Source organism: Pongo abelii, chromosome 9, assembly GCF_028885655.2.
Source record: "Pongo abelii isolate AG06213 chromosome 9, NHGRI_mPonAbe1-v2.0_pri, whole genome shotgun sequence".
NCBI lineage: Eukaryota > Metazoa > Chordata > Mammalia > Primates > Hominidae > Pongo > Pongo abelii.
Window position 1 is genome coordinate 58,686,280 of NC_071994.2, and position 21,870 is coordinate 58,708,149.

The window sequence follows — 21,870 nt, forward strand, 5'->3', positions numbered from 1 at the left end:
TGAGTGCCAGGTACAAGGAACTTAGTTGCCTGTGGAGCAATGCTAACCAAACCTGGCTGTGCATCAGAATCATCTGGGGGTTTGCATTCTGGAAGCTATTTCCCCTTATATATTTAAGTAAAATCTTCAGAACATGGGCTAATCTGCATTTTTATTAAGCTTCTCAGGTTAGGCTTAGGCACCTAGCCTAGCATTTAAGAACTGCTGCAAGAGATTGATAGAAATGGAAGACTCTATTTGGTCAGAAGCAGCTTAAAGTTTAGATAAAAAGACACATGCAATATGTAAACAGTCATTCATGACAAGAGAGTGAGGAGGCGCTATGTGATTAATACCAAGAGAGTGGTCCAGACAGTGAGGACTCGAAGTTGGGCGGAGACAGAGATTGCTTTCAGCTGATTAGGATTGAGACAGTTGCTGGTTCTTCCGGGATTGGAGAGATTTGGACTGGCAGAAAGCTGGGGGAAATGTTCCAATTGCTATGCGACTAGATCTTGGAGGTGGAAAGATGAGTAAGAAACAAATAATCCCTGTTCCCCCAGAGCTTGTAATATGTTTGATGTAGACAGTTAAGCAGATGTTTGTCAAACATGTGGTGAGTGCAGTGAGAATTTGAGCAAAACCCAGTATCAGGAAAATTAGGTAAATATTCTAGGGAATGAGTATAGACCAATTCAGCCTGCATCACAAGTTTATGTAGGAGAATTTAAAGAAATACTGAGCTAGGTGCTGTGGCACACACCTATAGTACCTCCTACTTGGCAGGCTGAGGCTGGAGGATTGTTTGAGCCCAGGGATTTGAATTTAGCCTGGGCAACATAGCAAGACCCCATGTCTAAAAGAAAACTTTAAAATTTAAGAAATACTGGCTTTTAAACTCAAAGGAGGCCGGGCACAGTGGCTCACACCTGTAATTCCAGCACTTTGGGAGGCCAAGGCAGGTGGATCACCTGAGGTCAGAAGTTCGAGACCAGCCTGGCCAACATGGTGAAACCCCATCTCTACTAAAAATCCAAAAATTAGCTGGGAATGATGGTGGGCACCTGTAATCCCAGCTACTCAGGAGCTGAGGCAGGAGAATCACTTGAACCTGGGAGGCAGTGGTTGCAGTGAGCCAAGATGGCACCATTGCACTACAGCCTGGGCAACAAGAGCAAAACTCTATCTCAAAAAAAAAAAATTAAATAAATAAATAAAAAATAAACTCAGAGGAATTGATTGAAAGGCCTGAGAGCTTGATGGGAAAATCTTTGGGAGTAGGAAGCCTTTCTTGTACTTTTGAAATCATATTAGGGGCTGGGCACAGTGGCTTACGCCTGTAATTCCAGCACTTTGGGAGGCCGAGGCAGGCAGATCATCTGAGGTTAGGAGTTCGAGACCAGCCTGGCCAACATGGTGAAACTCCATCTTTACTAAAAATACAAAAATTAGCCGGGCTTAGTGGCAGGCGCCTGTAATCCCAGCTACTAGGGAGGCTGAGTCAGGAGAATCACTTGAAACCAGGAGGCGGAGGTTGCAGTGAGCTGAGATTGCATACCACTGCACTCCAGCCTGGGCAACAGAGTGAGACCCTGTCTCAAAACAAAATAGAAAAGAAATCATATTAGGCAGCCACTACTATGTTTACTCCTAAGTCAACCTTGAAGATGAGGAAGCTAAAGGAGCAAAGAAAAGAAATAATCACAATAGCCTGGGGCCAGATTGTAGAGTTATAAATTGAACTGTCCACTGATATTTCATAATATGGACAGACCACCTAACCTCTCCACATAACAGTTTCCTCATCCTTATGAGGGTGTAGGACTAAGTTTCTAAATGTAGCATAGTGTTTAATAGCACTTTGAAGTCAGACTGCATGGACTTAACCTCTGGCTCTACACTTCAGCTCTGTGACTTTGAGCAGGTTATTTAACTTCTCTGTGCCTCAGATTTCTCATCTGTAAAATACTCCATTGTATATTGTTGATTAGATTAAGCAAATAAATACATGGAGAACTGTTAGAACAGTGTTTGACACATATGGAATTGTTAAGTATATCCCTTCCAGTTCTAATGTCTTCTAATTCTTGAGGTTTTGACTCATCACCAGGTATCCACTGTGAACTCTACAACATAGGAATTACTTAAGAGGACTCATGAAGAATCATAATTAAAATCTAGGACTTAGTGTTTAGATCTACCATCACTATAACTGTATCAGATTAGGAAGTAAAATTAGATAATGCATCTCCCAGTGGACACATTGCACAAGTGTTTCCTTCTGAAACTTGTCTAGAAAGACGGCCTTAGCCAGGTGCAGTGGCTCACGCCTGTAATCCCAGCACTTTGGGAGGCCGAGGTGGGTGGATCACCTGAGGTTGGGAGTTCGAGACCAACCTCACCAACATGTAGAAACCCTGTCTCTACTAAAAATACAAAATTAGCTGGGTGTGGTGGCATATGCCTGTAATTCCAGCTACTTGCGAGGCTGAGACAGGAGAATCACTTGAACCCAGGAGGCAGAGGTTGTGGTGAGCCAAGATCGCACCATTGGACTTCAGCCTGGGGCAACAAGAGCGAAACTCCATTTCAAAAAAAAAGAAAGATGGCCTTAGAGGCTTAATTAAGAATATAAACCATGGAGTCTACTCTCTCCCTGGGAGGCTAATATTCATTTGTAAATATTGACTGGACTGATGCCATTCTAATTACTTTATTATGGTTCTCTTATTTCTGATGTTGGTAACATCTCACCACGGTTTGGGCATGTACTTACTGTAAAACACACTGTGCAATGGAGAGTAATATAGTTGTAACAGCATAACGTGTGCTGGAGGGTCAAAGGTGCTCTGGAGTCAGAGTGAACTCCATAGACTAGCTTTTCCTAAGTCATAACAGTTGATTACCTGTAGTTCCCACGGAAAGAAGTAGTTACCCAAGGACAGCTGGGCTTCCGTATAAGAAAAGTCAGTTTAAAATGATCCAAGAGGCAGGTGTGGTAAAGTCTCAACTTCTCAGGAGGCGGAAGCAGGAGGAGTACTTGAGCCCAGGAGTTTGAGTCCAGCCTGGGCAATATAGTGAGACCTTGTCTCTTTATTTAAAAAAAAGCCAAGATATTTAATTTAGAGATTTTTGAACCACTCTTTAGAGTAGAATCCTTAATAAGTAAAACAGATTTTTAAAAAGCACCACTACTGTGCTTGGATAGGCCAAAGTAAGTGGCCTGGAGCTATGCTTACCAGCCTTCTTCCTACTTATTTCCACTCCTCCCTGATGGCCTCTGAGTTTATTTCAAGGAACTTTAGGGCGCCTAAGCTCACAGTTTAGGAATCAATGGTGTAATTGATGGTAGGTTCATTTTGCCTATAGCATAATATTTATTTTCCTTTAAAAATTGTAACTTATATAAAAAACTCAGTTCTTGTTTGTTGGTTTTAGATCCCATAATTTATTTTGATTATTACTATTGCTGTCCTCCCCACTGGGGATACACTCTTTTTTATTGAGACAGAGTCTCACTCTGTCGCTAGACTCTGGAGTGCAATGGCGAGATCTCAGCTCACTGAACCTCCGCCTCCTGAGTTCAACTGAATCTCTGCCTCAGCCTCCTGAGTATCTGAGACTACAGTCACACACTACCATGCCTGGCTAATTTTTATATTTTAGTAGAGACAGGGTTTCACCATGTTGGGCAGGCTGGTCTTGAACTCTTGGCCTCAAGAGATCCACCAGCCTCAGCCTCCCAAAGTGCTGGGATTACAGGCATGAGCCACCACACCCAGCCAACACTTACTCTTAATCCAATTTTTGGAAGCAAACCTCTGCATTTTGTATGCTTTTGTGGATCTGGGGTTGATTTATGAGGAGGCGTGCCTAAAAGCTCTCTTACTTGTTGAAAAGAGCAATCTTTTAATCGTGAACTAGAACTTGATTAAAGCCTGTATCTTCAGCTCAGACTGTTTCTTTTCATTCACTAGATTTGTCTGCCTCTGCTCATTCCAAGGTGGTGATCTTCACAGTCAACTCTTTGGGTAGTTCTCAGTCGTACCTTGATGTGGTACAGAGCAATGTGGATATGTTCAGAGCCCTTGTCCCAGCTCTGGGACATTATAGTCAACACAGTGTCCTGCTCGTTGCATCTCAACCAGGTAAAATGCTTTATTTTAAATTAAGTTGATGTTCCGGTACGTCAGTAGAATTGCCATTACTGATAAAAACCATAAAACTTTAGGGCCGGGCACAGTGGCTCACACCAGTAATCCCAACACTGGGAGTCTGAGGCGGGCGGATCACCTGAGGTCAGGAGCTCCAGACCATCCTGACCAACATGGTGAAACCCCGTCTCTACCAAAAATTCAAAAGTTAGCTGGGCATGGTGGCGGGTGCCTGTAATCCCGGCTACTTGGAAGGCTGAGGCGGGAGAATTGCTTGAACCCCGGAGGTGGTGGTTGCAGTGAGGCCAAGATGGCGTCACTGAACCCCAGTCTGGCCGACAGAGCGAGACTCTGTCTCAAGAAAAACAAAAACAAAATAAAAAACAAAATAAAAAAACCCTTTAAATTATAAAGAGATGGCTAGAATATTCAGCAAAATTGCCTATATAATAAACAGTGTAATATTCTGGCAACCAGTTACTTGTTATGACTAACATTATCTAGAAGGTTCCAGCGTACAATTTTTTAATGAAATATGATATTATGTTCTAGGTTCTAAGCCATACCTTCCTCAGTGAGAAGATGTTTAAACTCCCAAGAGAAAAATGCAATGACTTATATGCATGATATTTTGTTAATTCTGAAGTATCAAAAATGTTAGCATGCCAGAGTGCATTTTTAACATTTTGTATTTTGCAGGTTGTTTTGGAACTGTCATACTCAAAAATAGAAATATTTTCAAAGAGTTAGTTTGTACTGGACTCAAACTGGTGAACAAATTTTTTTTAAATGTTCCCAATGTAGGGGTATTGCATGCATTTCACTTGTTTTTTTGTAGTAATTTGTTGAGGGACATTGATCTCTTTAATTCTCGACATCCTTTTGGAATGTAAGAAAAAAGTAGTTGTGTTTTCATTCATAATGCTACACTGAATCATGGTGGCATATGAATCAGTATTTTAATTTAAAGATAGAAATTCAGTTTAAGATAGATGTAAAAGAAAACTCGATCAATAAGAAGAAATTATTTTTTAGTTTTTTGTACCAGTTTTATCCTCACTTAACTGTTCTAGGAATTATCTATTTTCTACCCCTGACAATTTATATTTAACAATAAAATTTGGCCAGGCACGGTGGCTCACGCCTGTAATCACAGCACTTTGGGAGGCCAAGGCAGGTGGATCACCTGAGGTCAGGAGTTTGAGACCAGCCTGGCCAACATGGTGAAACCCTGTCTCTATTAAAAATACAAAAAATAGCCGAGTGTGGTGGTGCACACCTGTAATCCCAGCTACTAGGGAGATTGCGGTAGTAGGAGAATCCCTTGAACCTGGGAGGCAGAGGTTGCAGTGAGCCCAGGTCATGCCACTGCACTCCAGCCTGGGGGACAGAGCAAGACTCCATCTCAAAAAACAAACAAACAAACAAACAAAAAACACAGTACAATGTATCTTGTTGAAACCTTGTTAGTGTTTCTAATGTACATTAAAAATATGTTATGGGCTGGGCGCGGTGGCTCACGCCTGTAATCCCAGCACTTTGGTAGGCCGAGGCAAGTGGATCATGAGGTCAAGAGATCGAGACCATCCTGGCCAACATGGTGAAACCCCTTCTCTACCAAAAATACAGAAATTAACTGGGCATGGTGGCAGGTGCCTATAGTCCCAACTACTTGGGAGGCTGAGGCAGGAGAATCGCTGGAACCCAGGAGGCAGAGGTTGCAGTGAGCCAAGATCATGCCACTGCACTCCAGCCTGGGCAACAGAGCGACACTCCATCTCAAAAAAAAAAAAAAAATATATATATATATATATATATATACACACACACATACATATATACACACATATATACGTATATATATACACACATACACATATATACACATATACGTATCTATACGTATGTGTGTGTGTGTGTGTGTGTGTGTATATATATATATACACATATAATGCCTCAGTGCATTGAGGACCTAATATACTTATTAAAATAATAAATATTTGTGAGCTAGGCTAGAAGTATATATTTTTTAACCTTTACATTTTTTACCTTGTATGCAATATTTAGTGGAAATCATGACCTATGTAACATGGAAACTGAGTACATTTCCTGCAAATCGAGTGATTGGAATTGGATGTAATCTGGATTCACAGAGATTACAGTATATTATTACAAATGTTTTGAAGGCACAGACTTCAGGCAAAGAAATATGGGTTATTGGCGAGCAAGGAGAAGACAAAGGTAAGAAGTACATTTTTAGGCTGGGTGTGGTGGCTCACGCCTGTAATTCCAACACTCTGGGAGGCCAAGGCAGGATTGCTTGAAGCCAGGACTTCAAGACCAGCCTGGGCAACATAGCAAGACCCCATCTCTACAAAAAGATATAAAAAATTAGCCAGGCACGGTAGTGCATGCCTGTAGTCCCAGTTACTCGGGAGACTGAGTGGGAGGATCACTTGAGCCCAGGAGGTCAAGGCTTCAGTGAGCCATGATTGCACCACTGCATTCAAGCCTGGGTGACAGGGTGAGACCCCATCGCTAAAAAAAGAAGTACATTATTATTAGTTACAACCAAAATTGCCAGTGGTCATGGCATTCACATATATCTGAGGACTCCAGAATTGTGGGCTTAATTGGCTTTGTTCCACATTTGAGTGTGCCTTCTGTATAAGAGGCCCTATATTGTGAATAAATTCCTCATATGTGTCATTCTCGTAATTACTTTTCTATAAGTTTAAGGTTAGACAAGACCACTTAGTAGGATTTTATATTTTTTAATTGAATTTCAGAGTTCAGGATTAATTTAAAAGTTTAATTTTCCAGAAAGAAACATCTAAATAAACCTTAAAGCCTATACAGAACTCTTTCCTTTACTCTTCCCACCCTTCAACCTTGCTTACCTTTCTCAAGTTCAGACCTTCTCCCTAGATACATGCCTTCTGTCTGCTCCTTTTTAAACAGAGTTTTCACTCATTGTTTATCCCTATGGCCTTTTTCTCCAGCCACTTGTTCTTTCCCACAAAAGGCGTTCAGTTTCCTGTATTGGAAAACTCCTTTTCCTATTTCAAAAGAATGCTTTCCCTATTTGACTTGAGAATCTCTTCCCTTACTCCTTTATTGTTTCTCTCTTGCTATAAAGCCAGGTTGGTCAGTGATTGAAGTGCTCTTCACCCTGATTTTGTTCATTTAAGTATATGAGTAAAATAAAGATATAGTATACTATTAAAGTGCCAAAGTGAGTACTATACACTTACAGTGCTTAGAGTGAGCATTTAACATGGGCTGAAATGACTAGAGAAAATTCTATAAAGGCCATCTGGAGTTTGAACTGGAGTTTGGACAAATGAATAGGATTTTAATAGATAGTGAAGAATAGGAAAAACACTCCAGGAATGGGAAATCAGAATTAGGCAAAAGCACAAAGTTAAGTATGGCATGTTCATGGGATAAAAAATGTGGACTAGTTGTTGCAGAAGGTTTCAACGAGATAAATCTAACTGAAATTACATTTTGAAGATCTGTGAATACCCGATTGAAGAGTTGGAAAGTGATCTGGGGGAAATTAGTCATTACTTCATCATTTGAAGTACTTACTATTAACTTCACTCAGCATGTAAGTGCTGCAAGGTAGAGCATGATATAGAAAATAACCTCTCTGGGCTGGGTGTGGTGGCTCACGCCTGTAGTCCCAGCACTTTGGGAGGCCGAGGCGGATGGATCACAAGCTCAGGAGATTGAGACCATCCTGGCCAACATGGTGAAACCCCGTCTTTACTCAAAATACAAAAATTAGCTAGGCATGGCAGCGCATGCCTGTAGTCCCAGCTACTCAGGAGGCTGAGGCAGGAGAACTGCTTGAACCCAGGAGGCGGAGGCTGCAGTGAGCCGAGATCACACCACTGCACTCCAGCCTGGGTGACAGAGTGAGACTTCGTCTCAAAGAAAAAAAAAGAAAAAAGAAAAGAAAATAATCTCTCTGCCTGTGAGGAGGTAATAATTTAATTGAAGAGTTAGAGAAAGACCATGCACATTAAAAAGTTAAATAGATGTTAAACCATATTTCCACAAAGCAAATCACCCTCTCAGAACTATTTCCTTGGAATTTAAAGTGTCATCTATACTTTGATGCCATTAAAATAAAATACTAACATTGATGATATCTAGGTTAGAGGTAACTTTTAAAAATTTGTAGTTTTCTGGGTAGTAAAAATACGTAGTATTTATATAATTTTTAAGAAAAGCATTTTAATAAAATATAACAGTATTTTAAATCTGTAAAAATCTGCACTGGCTACTAGAAGGCTCAGTGCTAGAATGAGTCAGGCTATAGAATAAACCCTTAAAAAACCCGACAGCGTGACTGAGCAAAAATACTTTTGAGGCTCCAAATGCTCCCTGACACTACACACTAATCAACAGGACCCTGGAAAAGGGTAGCAAACAAGAACTTGTGGCAAATGTATTCAAGTAATGAATGTCTCCATTCATTCATTACTTGAATACATTTGAAATATATGGCTCATTCAAACTCAAAACCCAACACAGACCAAACCCTCTGGTCCATGTTGATCTCTTGCTTGCCTGGTTATTGCACATCTCACGGTTAGTTTGCCTCCTCCCCCTCTAGTCTACCTGGTAAATGATGTGAAATTAATATTACTCAAAACTTAGAGTGTTTATTGTGTGCTCTCACATATTAATTCAATCTTCCTAAAACATGTTATTTTCAAAAACTTTCAGAGGCTTCCTCCGACCAAACCATTAAATTGCATTGCTTGGCACTCAGGGACCCCCAAAATATAACCCTAATCTTTCTTCCCAATTATAGTTAGGGAGATAGCCATGTTACTAGAGAGCTGGAAGGGACCACCTATTACATTTTGTTTTAGGGAGCCAGTGAATGCAGGCATTGTAAAAGTGACCTGCCTGGAAGCCTACAGCTTTTAGGGTCAAAGGACTAACACCCAGGTCTTGTATCTCCCAGGCCCACCCCACAGCTTTGCCACAGGGACATTTACCCACTTTGTTTACCTCCCTTGTAATCCCTTTGCCTTCTCGGCCATCTTATTGACATCTTTCAAGGTCTAAGTCAAGCATCCCTTATATGATAAAGGTTTTTTCCTGATCACATCACTTCACAGTGATTTCTTCACTCCTTTGAGCCAAAGCTATTCCAATCTATAAGGTAATAAACTACATCTTGTCTCATCATGTTACTTTTGTTGTCCTGCTGCTTGTTCTGATCTGATTTTTGTGTGTGACCTTCTCCTTATTTAAAGTGCAAATTATTAAGTTATTTTAGTTGAAAATGTAGTACATTCATACTGGAAAAATAAGTACAAAAAGACATGCAGTGAAAAGTCTCCCTTAGATACCAGACACTCATTCCTTTTTCTTAGGGACAATCACAGTTATCAGTCTCTTTTATAATGTTCCAGAAATTTCTGTGTATAGACAAGCACACGTGAAATAGACATCATACATCATTCTCCACCTCGCCCTTTTACTTACCAATGATTGTGGAATGATTGCACAGTAACATAGAGCTCATTCATTCTTTTTAACTACTGGATATACCATAATTTACTTAACCAGCCTCTAATTTACAAGTTTTGAGGAATAGGTGATATACAATAAATACTGAATGAATAAGAATGTTTGAAATATGGTTGTATTAATTTCTTAAGTCTCATAAAGAGAAAATACAGGCTGATGTGATGTGATAAATATACCACTTACCCTAACCTAGTATATCTGGGTGAAGGAAAAAAACAATCTAATAGAAGTTAATTGTGAGCTCTTCAAAGAGGAACAATTTAAAACCTACCAAAAAGCAGTTTGTATTTGATTAAATTACCTTTTATCCCAAATGTAGGAATTTATTTTCAGAAACATTTATTGACCACCTGCTTTGCTCAATAAACACTGTGTTGACTGCTGTTAGAACTATATAGATGTGTAAGAACCTGACCCTGTCTTTAGGAAACTTTGAGTCTAATACTGGAAATGACGGGAAGGTTGTACTCTGAGAGAGGTCCAAGGGAAGTAGGATAAAACCACAGGGAAGAGATGTGGTAATTCTGTCTTGAGATCTCAAATTGGAACTAGAAATAGAGAGATGTAGGTGCATGCAAATTGAGATCGCATAAATGTAGTATTATGTAATATTTGACACACATAATGCCAATGTTAAAACATAACTGAGCACGTATGAATCCATACTCAATCAAGAACATTACTGATACTGAAGTTAACTATGTAGTTCACCCCAGTCTGTCTCCCTGTCTGCCTTCTAGAAGTACCATCTGATCACTTTTTATTCTGTCTTCTACTCTTCTTGAAGAGCTAGTTATATCCATGGATAGGTATATTTACCTTGGTCCTGGTGTCAGAAATGGATTAGAAGCTCCCTCTGCTGGTTTCATGTATAGATACCAACTGTTTAGACTTTTGCATAAGTGATACCATCACAGTAACTGCAATTATAATTATTTTTTATTGTGCCTACTATGTGTATTAAATATTTTGCATATCTCATTTAAATTTTATAAACACTCTGTGAAGGAGGTGGTGGTTTTCCAGATTTATACATGAGGAAACTTAAGGCTCAATGAGATAAGTAATTTGCCCAAGGTTACATATCTGTGAAGGGCAGAACTGAGATTTGAACCCTGATCTGACTCTGAAGCTGTGCTCTTCCTTGCTGTCACTTAAGATAATGTATCTAGAGCATTTAGTACAGTATCTGGCACACAGCAAACACTCAGCAAATGGTAGCTATTATTACAGTGATCGGCAAGATGGTGATGAATAGAAAACTGGCAAAAAGACATGTAAAAGTACTCTTTGAAGTAAAGCAACATTAGAGTTTGGAAACAGATATAAGAGTAACAGTCGTGTAAATAAAATATCCTCTTCAAGTATTTCAGAGACAAGTGACAGCTACAGCCTAAGGAGGAATCACATGACATACAAGACCTTTAGATCTATTTCCTGCTTCATCGTTTCCCATTCTCCCAAGCATTCTATGCTAGTCAGGTGGTTGACTTGCAGTTTACTGAATGGTTTATGCACTCTCATGCCTCCTTACCTTAGCAACTGCTGCTTCCTTTCCCTGAACTCGTTCACTTGGCTAACTCCTGCTTACCCTTTAGGATTGGGCTTGAGTGCCACCTCTCCCAGGAAGCCTTCCTTAATTTGCCAAGTTAAGTAAGTTCATACAAATAATGTAACAAATTTTTAAAGAAAGTAATCCACCTGTTACCCTTCTAAGTAAAACATTCATGCCAAAACACAATTTTCAAAACATCCCGCCTAATGTAACAAATTTTTAAAGAAAGTAATCCACCTATCACCCTTCTATCTAAGTAAAACATTTAAAAAATCCATTAATTTGTCCACATGTATTTATATTTTTCATATAACAGTTCATGGTTTTGTGTTTTTTTTTCTTACATAAAAACTTTTGGCTGGGTGCGGTGGCTCATGCCTATAATCCCAGCACTTTGGGAGGCCGAGGCGGGTGTATCACAAGGTCAGGAGATCGAGACCAGCCTGGCCATCGTGGTGAAACCCCGTCTCTACTAAAAATACAAATTAGCCGGGCGTGGTGGCTGGCGCCTGTAGTCCCAGCTACTCGGTAGGCTGAGGCAGGAGAATTGTTTGAACCCGGGAGGTGGTGCAGTGAGCCGAGATTGCACCACTGCACTGCCGCCTGGGCAACAGAGCGAGACTGTCTCAAACAAACAAAAACAAACTTTTAAAACTTTTTCTGTTTTTCTTTTTTCTTTTTCCTTTTTTTTTTTTTTTTTTTGAGACAGAGTCTCGCTCTGTTGCCAGGCTGGAGCGCAGTGGCACAGTCTCGGCTCACTGCAACCTCCACCTCCTGGGTTCAAGCGATTTTCCTGCCTCAGCCTCCAAGTAGCTGGGATTACCGGCATGCGCCACCACACCTGGCTAATTTTTGTATTTTTAGTAGAGATGGGGTTTCACCATGTTGGCCAGGCTGGTCTCAAACTCCTGACCTTATGATCCACCCACCTCGGCCTCCCAAAGTGCTGGGATTACTGGCGTGAGCCACCACACCTGGCCCTTTTTCTGTTTTTCAACTTAACTATGGCAAGTATGTTTTCCCCTTTGTTACCAAATATAATTATGCATCATGCGAGAGGTTTTGTATTTTCTTCTGTGTACCAAACACCATGGTAAAGAATACGTGCAAGAGGTGCCAGCCATGGTGGCTCACAGCTGTAATCCCAGCACTTTGGGAGGCCAAGGCGGGTGGATCACTTGAGGTCAGGAGTTTGAGACCAGCCTGCCCAACATGGTGAAAACCCATCTCTACTAAAAATACAAAATTACCCAGGCGTGGGGGTACACACCTGTGATCCCAGCTACTTGGGAGTCTGAGGCGCACACCTGTAATCCCAGCTACTTGGAAGCTGAGGCAATAGAATTGCTTGAACCTGGGAGATGGAGGTTGCAGTGAGCCGAGATGGTGCCACTGCAATCCATCCTGCGTAACAGTGAGACTCCATTTCCAAAAAAAAAAAAAAAAGAATATGTGCAAGAGAACACAAAAGAAGAATACATGGTCCCTGCACTCCAGGAGCTTATAATCAGTTTGAGGAAGGGAGGCATCTGGATACATATGGGGTCCTTTGTTGCTGACACATGACTAAGTGGTCTAATTTTGAATGTAGTTTAGAATTCTTGTATCTTAAACATATTATTCTATAGCCACAAGTATTTTTGTTTTGCCTACTCAAAAATGTACAGATTTGTACCAAACAATGTCTTCACGCAGATGAGAAACAGGTGAACATTGGAAAGGTTTCAAAATGTTACTGGCAACTTCAATTTAATATTAAAGTACAGTTGGGCTCGGTGGCTTACGCCTGTAATCCCAGCACTTTGGGAGGCCAAGGCAGGCAGATCACCTGAGGTAAGGAGTTCAAGACCAGCCTGGCCAACATGGTGAAATCCTGTCTCTACTAAAAATACAAAAATTAGCCTGGTGTGGTGGCAGGCACCTGTATTCCCAGCTAGTTGGGAGGCTGAGGTAGAATTGCTTGAACCCAGGAGGCAGAGGTTGTAGTGAGCTGAGAGTATGCCACTGCACTCCACCCTAGGTGATAAAGTAAGACTGTATCAAATAATAATAATAATAATAATATTAATAATATTAAAGTGTGATATAAATTTCTAGTCTGGCCAGGCGCGGTGGCTCACGCCTGTAATCCTAGCACTTTGGGAGGCCAAGGTGGGTGAATCACCTGAGGTCAGGAGTTCGAGACCTGCCTGGCTTACATGACGAAATCCCATCTCTACTAAAAATACAAAAATTAGCCAGGTGTGATGGCGGGTGCCTGTAGTCCCAGCTACTCAGGAGGCTGAGGCAGGAGAATTGTTTGAACCGGGAGGCGGAGGTTGCAGTGGGCCAAGATCACACCACTGCACACCAGGCTAGGTAACAGAGCGAGAGTCTGTCTAAAAAAGGAAAAAACAAATATATATATATATATATATATATAAAGAAATTTCCAATCTGTGTATGTAGCTTTGAAGTTTTGAATTGTTTTTATAAATGATGTAGTGAAAGGAAATGGGTAACCCAGAAGATTCTTTTAGAAAACAGGACCCTGGGGCTGGGTGTGGTGGCTCAAGCCTGTAATCCTAGCACTTTGGGAGGCCGAGGCAGGTGGATTACGAGGTCAGGAGTTCGAGACCAGCCTGGCCAACATGGTGAAACCCTGTCTCTACTAAACACACACACACAAAAATTAGCAGGGCATGGTGGCATGCGCCTGTAGTCCCAGCTACTCGGGAGGCTGAGGCATGAGAATTGCTTGAACCCGGGAGGCAGAGGTTGCAGTGAGCCAAGATCATGCCACTGCACTACAGCCTGGGCGACAGAGCAAGACTCCATCTGAAAAAAAAAAAAAAGGAACAGGATTCTCTACCTCTGTAACAGCTGTGGAAATTCTAGCCCAAAATAGTTGACCAGATTATTCCTTACCTGGTGAAATTAGTCTCAGTGCATTTCTCAGCAGAACAAATGTCAAGTGCTTATAGGTTTCTACTTAGATAGTAAAATGGCCCTTGCAGAACTGTTACTGATGAGAGAAAACAGGTAAGGAGACTGCAAGCAGACTTTGGGGATCATGTTTTTTGTAGTTCAGAGTTTTCCTCACCTCGGGCTAGTGGTACAGCACATTCATTGTTATCCAGTGGAAAAACCTAACTTGCTAGAAATGAGAAAACTTCTATATAAATATTAGCACAGGTACCCTTGACTCCAAAAGATCAGTTATCACATCTTAATCCAAAGAGAGTCATTGGCAAAACATAATTAATTCTTTGTCTAATTTTTAGTGCTCACATGGAGTGGCCAAGAAGTAGCAGCGAGTCACACCTCTCAAGTGCAGCTGTCCAACAGGTAAACTGACTGGAAATTTGCATTTATCCAACGAAAAATCATGTACTTCATAGCTAACAGCTATTTATACAGTATGTACTTACCAGGCTTCTGGAAACAAAACTAGTATGGACAAACCCAAAAGTATAAAGGAGCAGTGTTTTATATTCTTTGATTTCTTATCTGAAGGTAGATCTAAGAGTGCTTTGCAAGCTTTTTCAGATAACACAGTTGACATTTAAACGGTAAAACATGTTATTTGTAGACAGTCATTTACTGCTTCTGTACCTAAACATCTGAGCCCCACTCTGTCACCAGGCTGGAGTGCAGTGGCGCGATCTCGGCTCACTGCAGCCTCCGCCTCCCGGGTTCAAGCGATTCCCCTGCCTCAGTGTCCCAAGTAGCTGGAATTACAGGCATGCACCACTACGCCCAGCTAATTTTTTGTATTTTAGTTGAGACGGGGTTTCACCATGTTGGTCAGGATGGTCTTGATCTCCTGACCACATGATCCACCCGCCTTGGCCTCCCAAAGTGCTGGGATTACAGGTGTGAGCCACCATGCCAGGCCAACAATTTTCTTAATGTAGAAGATAATTTGTCCACACCACTTAAAAATGAGTATCTATTAATCACACACAAATAGAACTGGAAATCAGTCTAATGTGAACGGATAAGCCATATTATATGTTCAGGCAAAAAAAAAAGTGTAACACACAGATCCTTGTATCTTTTGCTTTTATCCAGAGGCCTTCCAGGGGTCTGCACCCCATAGGCAGGACTCTACAAAGAATTTATACTCATGGCATTTGTTGTTTCACTGTCATATAACATTTTCCTGAAGTCTGAGAGGTGGTGATTTTTAGCTTTCAAAGCCATCAGCTTATGACTTTTAGAATATAACAACTGGAAAAAGTGTTCTCTTTCTTGAGAAGATTAGTGTATGGTATAATTCATTCTAATCTGATTATACAATCCTGCATTTTTACTTTTTAGAAGGAAGAAATTTAAGTGTTTATGTATTTTTATCATTTATAAAAGAATACGCTTATTATAAAACTTCAAATACTGCAGATATCTATTAAGTATTAAAAGAAATTAAAAAGCTAAGGTAATTCCATTTTTCAGAGACAACCATTTTTAACGATTTAGTGTCCACATGTCCAAAAAATTTTTTTTCTACTCAGGAGGCTGAAATGGGAGGATCAATTGAGCCCAGGAGTTTGAGACCAGCTTGGACAACATAGAGACCCTATCTCTAAAAAGAAAAAATTGTTTTTCAATGCTTCTACAAATGTATAATAATATAGATTTATGCTATCCATACTATCTTGCAACTTGATTTCTTTCCTTAATGATGAAATCTCAGACATTTTTGCACATTGTACATGTAAATCTACCTTATTCTTCTCAAAAGCTACATGGTACTACACTTGGTAGTGATTTATTTAACCAGTCCTCTTTTGATGAGTTGTTTCCAAATATTGCAGACATGCTTATTATGTACATCTTTGCACACTTGAACATACTACTGTAAAATAAATGCCTAGAAGAAGAATTTCTAGATCAGACATTACCAAATCTTCTTAAAAGGTTAGATCACTTTACATTCTCAATAGCAGTTATGGGAATGCCTGTTTATAGTTTCTCCAAATTAGTTATCAGTCTTTTTAATTTTTGCCAATTATCGATAGGCAAATTGGTATTTATTGTTTTAATTCATATTGGTTAAATATCAATGGCAGTGAACATTTTTTATGTTATTAGGCCATTTGTATTTTCTTTGAACTGCCTATCTGACATCTTAAGAAAAGTTTAAATAAGCATTAGATTAGATTATCTATAGGCTTCCCTAACAATTGCTGTATAACTCTTGTTTCTGTCATAGAAACATCTAATTAATACCTTAACCAGAATGTAAAACTAAATGTGCATATTTTATGGATTTTCTGAGATCATGTATTTTTGTAACCTAGAGCCATGGAACTGCTAAGAGTAAAAGGTCAAAGATCCTGGTCTGTTGGACTATCAGTAGCTGACATGGTTGACAGTATCGTAAACAATAAGAAGAAAGTGCATTCTGTATCAACTTTAGCAAAGGTAATTGCTATTCTTATTCTCTTATTATATTTTAAACTTAGATATTATTAATACAAAACTAACAAAATCGTTATTCATACTCTAACCCCTGATGTCTTCAGTATCACCAGCTTTTAGAGTAACAGGTAGGAGAAGGCAGTTTAGTTTAAGCCCTATCCTGCTTAGCTATGAGAAGTCTGCCAGCTTGGGCAACATAGTGAGACCCCATCTTTACAAAAACAAAAACAAAACTTTGCCAGGCATGTGACAACCACTCAGTAGGCTGAGGTGGGAGAATCTCTTGAGCCTGGGAAGTTCAGGCTGCAGCGAGCCGTGATCATGTCACTGGACTCCAGCATGGACAACACAGCGAATCCCTGTCTCCAAAGATAAAATCTTGACTGGGGGCAGTGGCTCACGCCTGTAATCCCAGCACTCAGAGGCCGAGGCAGGCGGATCACTTGAGGTTAGGAGTTTGAGACCAGCCTGGCTAACATGGTGAAACCCCTCTCTACTAAAAATACAAAAATTAGCCGGGCATAATGGCATATGCCTGTAATCCCAGCTACTCAGGAGGCGGAGGTTGCAGTGAGCACCTCTGCAACTCCAGCCTGGGTGACACAGCGAGACTCAGTCTCGAAAACAAACAAACAAAAAAAGTGTGGACTTCTATCAGGTTGCCTTCTCACCCTCATGTGATTTTTGGTAACCCCCAAATAGTGTTTATATATCCATAAATTTCTTCTGACTGTCATTTATCATCTCAGCCAGCCAAGTCACCCCAGAATTATGTGCCAGAAAGACAAATATCACATATTCTTACTCATAACCCCCAAATAGTGTTTATATATCCATAAATTTCTTCTGTCATTTATCATCTCAGCCAGCCAAGTCACTCCAGATTTATGTGCCAGAAAGACAAATATCACATATTCTCTCACTCACGTGGGAGCTTTTTTTTTTTTTTTTAAAGTTGATCTCATGGAGGTAGAGAGTAGAATGTTGGTTACCACAGGCTGCGGTTGGGGGATAGAATGAAAAGCGGTTAATGGGTACAAAAATAGATAGGAATAAATTCTAGTGTTCAACAGCACAGTAGGGTGAGTGTGATTATTAATAATTTATTGTACATTTCAAAACAGCTAGAAGAGGCCAGGTGTGGTGGCTCATGCCTGTAATCTCAGCACTTTGGGAGGCCGAGGTGGGAGGATCACTTGAGCTTAGGAGTTCAAGACCAGCTTGGGCAATATAGAGAGACCTCATCTCAAAAAAAAAAAAAAAAAAGAAAGAAAGAAAAACAAAATAGCCAGAAGAGACCATTTGGAATGTTTTCAACACAAATAAATGATAAATGTTTGAGGTGATGGATATCCCAGTTACCCTGATTTGATCATTACACGTTATATGCATATATTGAAATATCACATGTACCCCACAAATACACACTATTATGGTACCAGTTGTTTTATTTTTTAAAGAAGCTATTGTCGTGACTGTGCCCAGAGACCATCCCATGCCCCTCCCCAGGAAATACATTCGTTTTTCTTAGCCCCCAACCTGCTACCCATATTGCAGGGGGGCTAGCTTACTTCTCTACAAAGTGGGTGTCTGACGAAGTTGCTTCCATCTCTCAAAAATTTTCTGAAATGATAACAATTTTATAAAATCAATGAATGATTGTGAGGTCTGGACTTCTAAAAATAAAATAAAAATAAGTAAATGAACAAAAAAAATTTTTTAAGTCCACCTTGTATCACTTTGTCCTATTTAAGAAAGCAAGAAAGTATGCATTTTTGTATTAACTTCTTTGCAATGATTTAGTTCTATTAAATCCCTATTTTTCTCATTTCAGGGATATTATGATATAAATAGTGAAGTGTTTTTAAGTTTGCTTTGCATCCTTGGAACCAATGGAGTATCTGAAGTTATCAAAACCACACTGAAAGAAGATACAGTTACTGAGAAGCTCCAAAGCAGTGCATCCTCAATCCACGGTCTCCAACAACAGTTAAAACTTTGATTCTCAAATGCAATTTGAGAGGCTGGACTTCTACCTAAAGGGAAAAGTCATTTAATTTTACCAATATATATAGGTTTGAGGATTTCTGTATCCTGCTACTTACCCTTACAAACTGCCTGGTTAAAGTAGAGGGTTTCTTGATTAGCTTTGTGATGTAAATCCTTAAGGAGTTATACAAGGAAGGGAAAAATTAATTTTATTTGGGGTTCTTGAGATATCTATGCTGTTCTTTAAATCTACAGCAGGGGTAAACATTCATCTGCAGTGTGCATCAATTTAAATCATATATCCTAAACTAAAAGCACAATTCATACTTTGGGAATATTTTATAAGTAATATATCTTTAAAAGAAAATTACCCTTTGACTTTTATAATCAACATAAGTTCAAGGCCCAGTATGGATTTACAAAATCTGTGTCAGTTGTACATTCACAGGATCCACAGCTTAAGTTACTAATGTTTCTTGTGTAAAATCCTGTTGGTAGTAATAGTAAAGCATTGTATTTCCCTTCTTCAAATTAATTAGCTACCAAAAAATGGAAAAGAATTTTACATGCACTTTAAAATAGTAAAATGGAAAGTGAATTTTTAAAATATATGCATTAAAAGTTTACTTTAATTTCCAGTGGGACTTCCTTTATGAAATTTTCCATAACTTCTTCCTGGAGTATTATAAGATCTCCAACATCTCATAAACTAATTGTGATATTAGTGGAACCATAGACAAATGTATATTTTCAGTGGAAATAGATTATGAATGAAAGCCAAGCAGCTTACTTTAAAGCCAAAATATGAGATTTTCATTAAAAACATTGGTCATAATAGGGAGAGGTTTTTTATTTGTTCTGAGAAAATCCTTTAACCTCTCCTGATGATACAGTTCAGAGTACACACACTTTGAAGATGGATCAAGAGCAATATTTTCTTATGTGAAAGATAGCTTATTATTACTATTGTGACATACAACTAATAGTAACAGTTAACATCAACACTTCATATATACCAGGCAGCATGATAAGCACTTTATTATTTTACTGAATCCTCACAACAGACCATTGAGGTAGGGACTATTGCCATCATCATTTTATAAAAGGAAATTGAGGTTTAGTCCTCAAGTCTTGGCTATTAAGGGGCACTTATCCATACCACCTCTACTTTTTCTAGGCACTAAAAGGGGGAAAAGGCTTAACAGCCAAAATAGTTATCAAAAGACCCTAAAGTTGGGGTCCTATACACCATGAAAGGATTACTTTCATTCTCATGTAAGGGCATGCTTTTATAAAAAACAAACATGGGCTAGGCGCAGTGACTCATGCCTGTAATCCCAGCACTTTGGGAGGCTGAGGCGGGCAGATCACGAGATCAGATCGAGATCATCCTGGCTAACATGGTGAAACCCTGTCTCTACTAAAAATACAAAAAATTAGCCAGGCGTGGTGGCAGGCGACTGTAGTCCCAGCTACTCAGAAGGCTGAGGCAAGAGAATGGCGTGAACCCGGAAGGTGGAGCTTGCAGTGAGCAGAGATCGTGCCACTGCACTCCAGCCTGGGTGACAGAGCAAAACTCTGTCTCACAAAAAAAAAAAAAAGTTTAAAAATTAGCCAGGTGTGGTGATGTGTACCTGTAGTTCCAGCTACTCAGGAGGCTGAAGCAGGAGGATCGCTTGAGCCCAGAAGTTCAAGATTACAATGAGCTATGACCATGCTACTGCACTCCAGCCTAGGCAACAGAGTGAGACCCTGTCTCTAAAAAAATAAAAATAAAAATAAAGCAAGCATATAATAGGTTAATCCAGATGGAGTTAGGAGGGTTTATAAGAGCAGACACTTCCTAGGTAAAGAGGAAATAGGAAAACTAATGCTGTTTTAGTGTAATAAGGAATGCTTATAATGATGAACTGTAGTCATAAAGAAAAGGTGAAATTATATTCAGTAACCCATGTTAGGAAAGCATAAAAGTATTTAATATGCTTGGAAAGATTCCAACCAGAGTTAACTGAATAAAAACCTTGGACATTTGAAGAGAAAAGCATTTAGTTCTATGTAATTTCAATATGCACGTGAATTAGTTCATGTTACTCTAACAATGTATTCTTACTGTCCTTTTTTATGAAATAGGAAAGTAAAACTGAAAGAACTATTTCTAGTGTTTTTAAAACTAGCCTTTTCTAATATTTGATATCTAATTAAAGTTAAATATGTAATATGCTTTTGAACAATAATCTAACCAGAAAATATTGTATAATAAATTACCAAGAAATCATTACATTAATTACAAAAGGAACATGTCAATACAACAAATGTTTATTTAATACCTACTGTTACTCCAAATACTGCGTTAGAATTTGACTATTCGAAGATGAATAATAGTCTTTGTCCTCTGGAAGGCCACAGTGTAGAAGTAATTCTCTGTATCAGATATTTCCTTGAGTGTTAAGTGTATTAGTAATCATGTGGTAAATCCCAGTGTAAGTCAAGAAGCAATATCACCACCACCATCTCCCTATGATTTTGTGATAATTTGACATTCTCAATGCTTGTTAACTTTCATGTTTTCATTTTTACGACATCATGCAGCGCTTGTTACAATTTTTAGTGGGGTTTGGATTAAAATGCTTTTTTGATGTAGCAGAAGATACATTTTTTCCCATTTTACATTGTTTTCCTTAAATATTAAGCATAATGAGTAAAATAAACTGATTTTAAAATCACCAGGAGATGCTTCATTTACTAAGTGAAACATTCAGATTAAGGAGTTTTTTTCATATAATTCACACAGCACCCAAGATATTTAGTTATTTTGTGTAAAATGAAGAGACTAGATTTTATCAATTGTTTTCAAACTTTTAAAAATTATTTTTAGCAAGAAAACTTTTTAAATCTTTTTGTTTTTGAGCCAGGTTCTCACTATATTGCCCAGGCTAGACTCAAACTCTTGGGCTCAAGTAATCCTCCTGCCTCAGCCAATGGAGTAGCTGGGACTGCAGGTGCACCATCAGCTTATTTGTGTTTTCATCTGTGATAATCGGAGGATTTAAAATTCTCCACTAATATACGTAAGAACAGAAATCAAAATGCCTAATGAGTGGAAAAAACTCATCTTTAGTGTTGAAATGGCAAGCAACTTTCAAAAGCATTTCAACTACTATTACCTTCACATTAAAAAATTAACTGATTTTGCATATTTCTAAAACCACAAAGACATTTTCCCCACACACATTC

The 21,870-nt window shown here is 39.2% G+C and overlaps 1 protein-coding gene across 11 annotated transcripts in view; it reads left to right on the forward strand.

Annotated features, from left to right (window-relative positions):
- Positions 1 to 21,359, forward strand: part of UEVLD (UEV and lactate/malate dehyrogenase domains) — a 59,484-nt gene extending 38,125 nt beyond the window's left edge. For 8 of the 11 annotated variants that reach the window (XM_054524613.2, XM_054524618.2, XM_054524614.2 and 5 more), the window contains 5 exons: positions 3,957 to 4,127; positions 6,201 to 6,374; positions 14,508 to 14,571; positions 16,527 to 16,650; positions 18,482 to 21,359. In XM_054524613.2, the coding sequence (XP_054380588.2) occupies positions 3,957 to 4,127; positions 6,201 to 6,374; positions 14,508 to 14,571; positions 16,527 to 16,650; positions 18,482 to 18,649 (701 nt within the window). In that variant the 3' untranslated portion in view covers positions 18,650 to 21,359. Of the gene's footprint in view, positions 1 to 3,956; positions 4,128 to 6,200; positions 6,375 to 14,507; positions 14,572 to 16,526; positions 16,651 to 18,481 lie in introns of those variants that run through there. The other 3 variants (XM_063728509.1, XM_063728511.1, XR_010141872.1) reach the window with 2 other exon arrangements.
- The last annotated feature ends 511 nt before the right edge of the window (positions 21,360 to 21,870 follow it).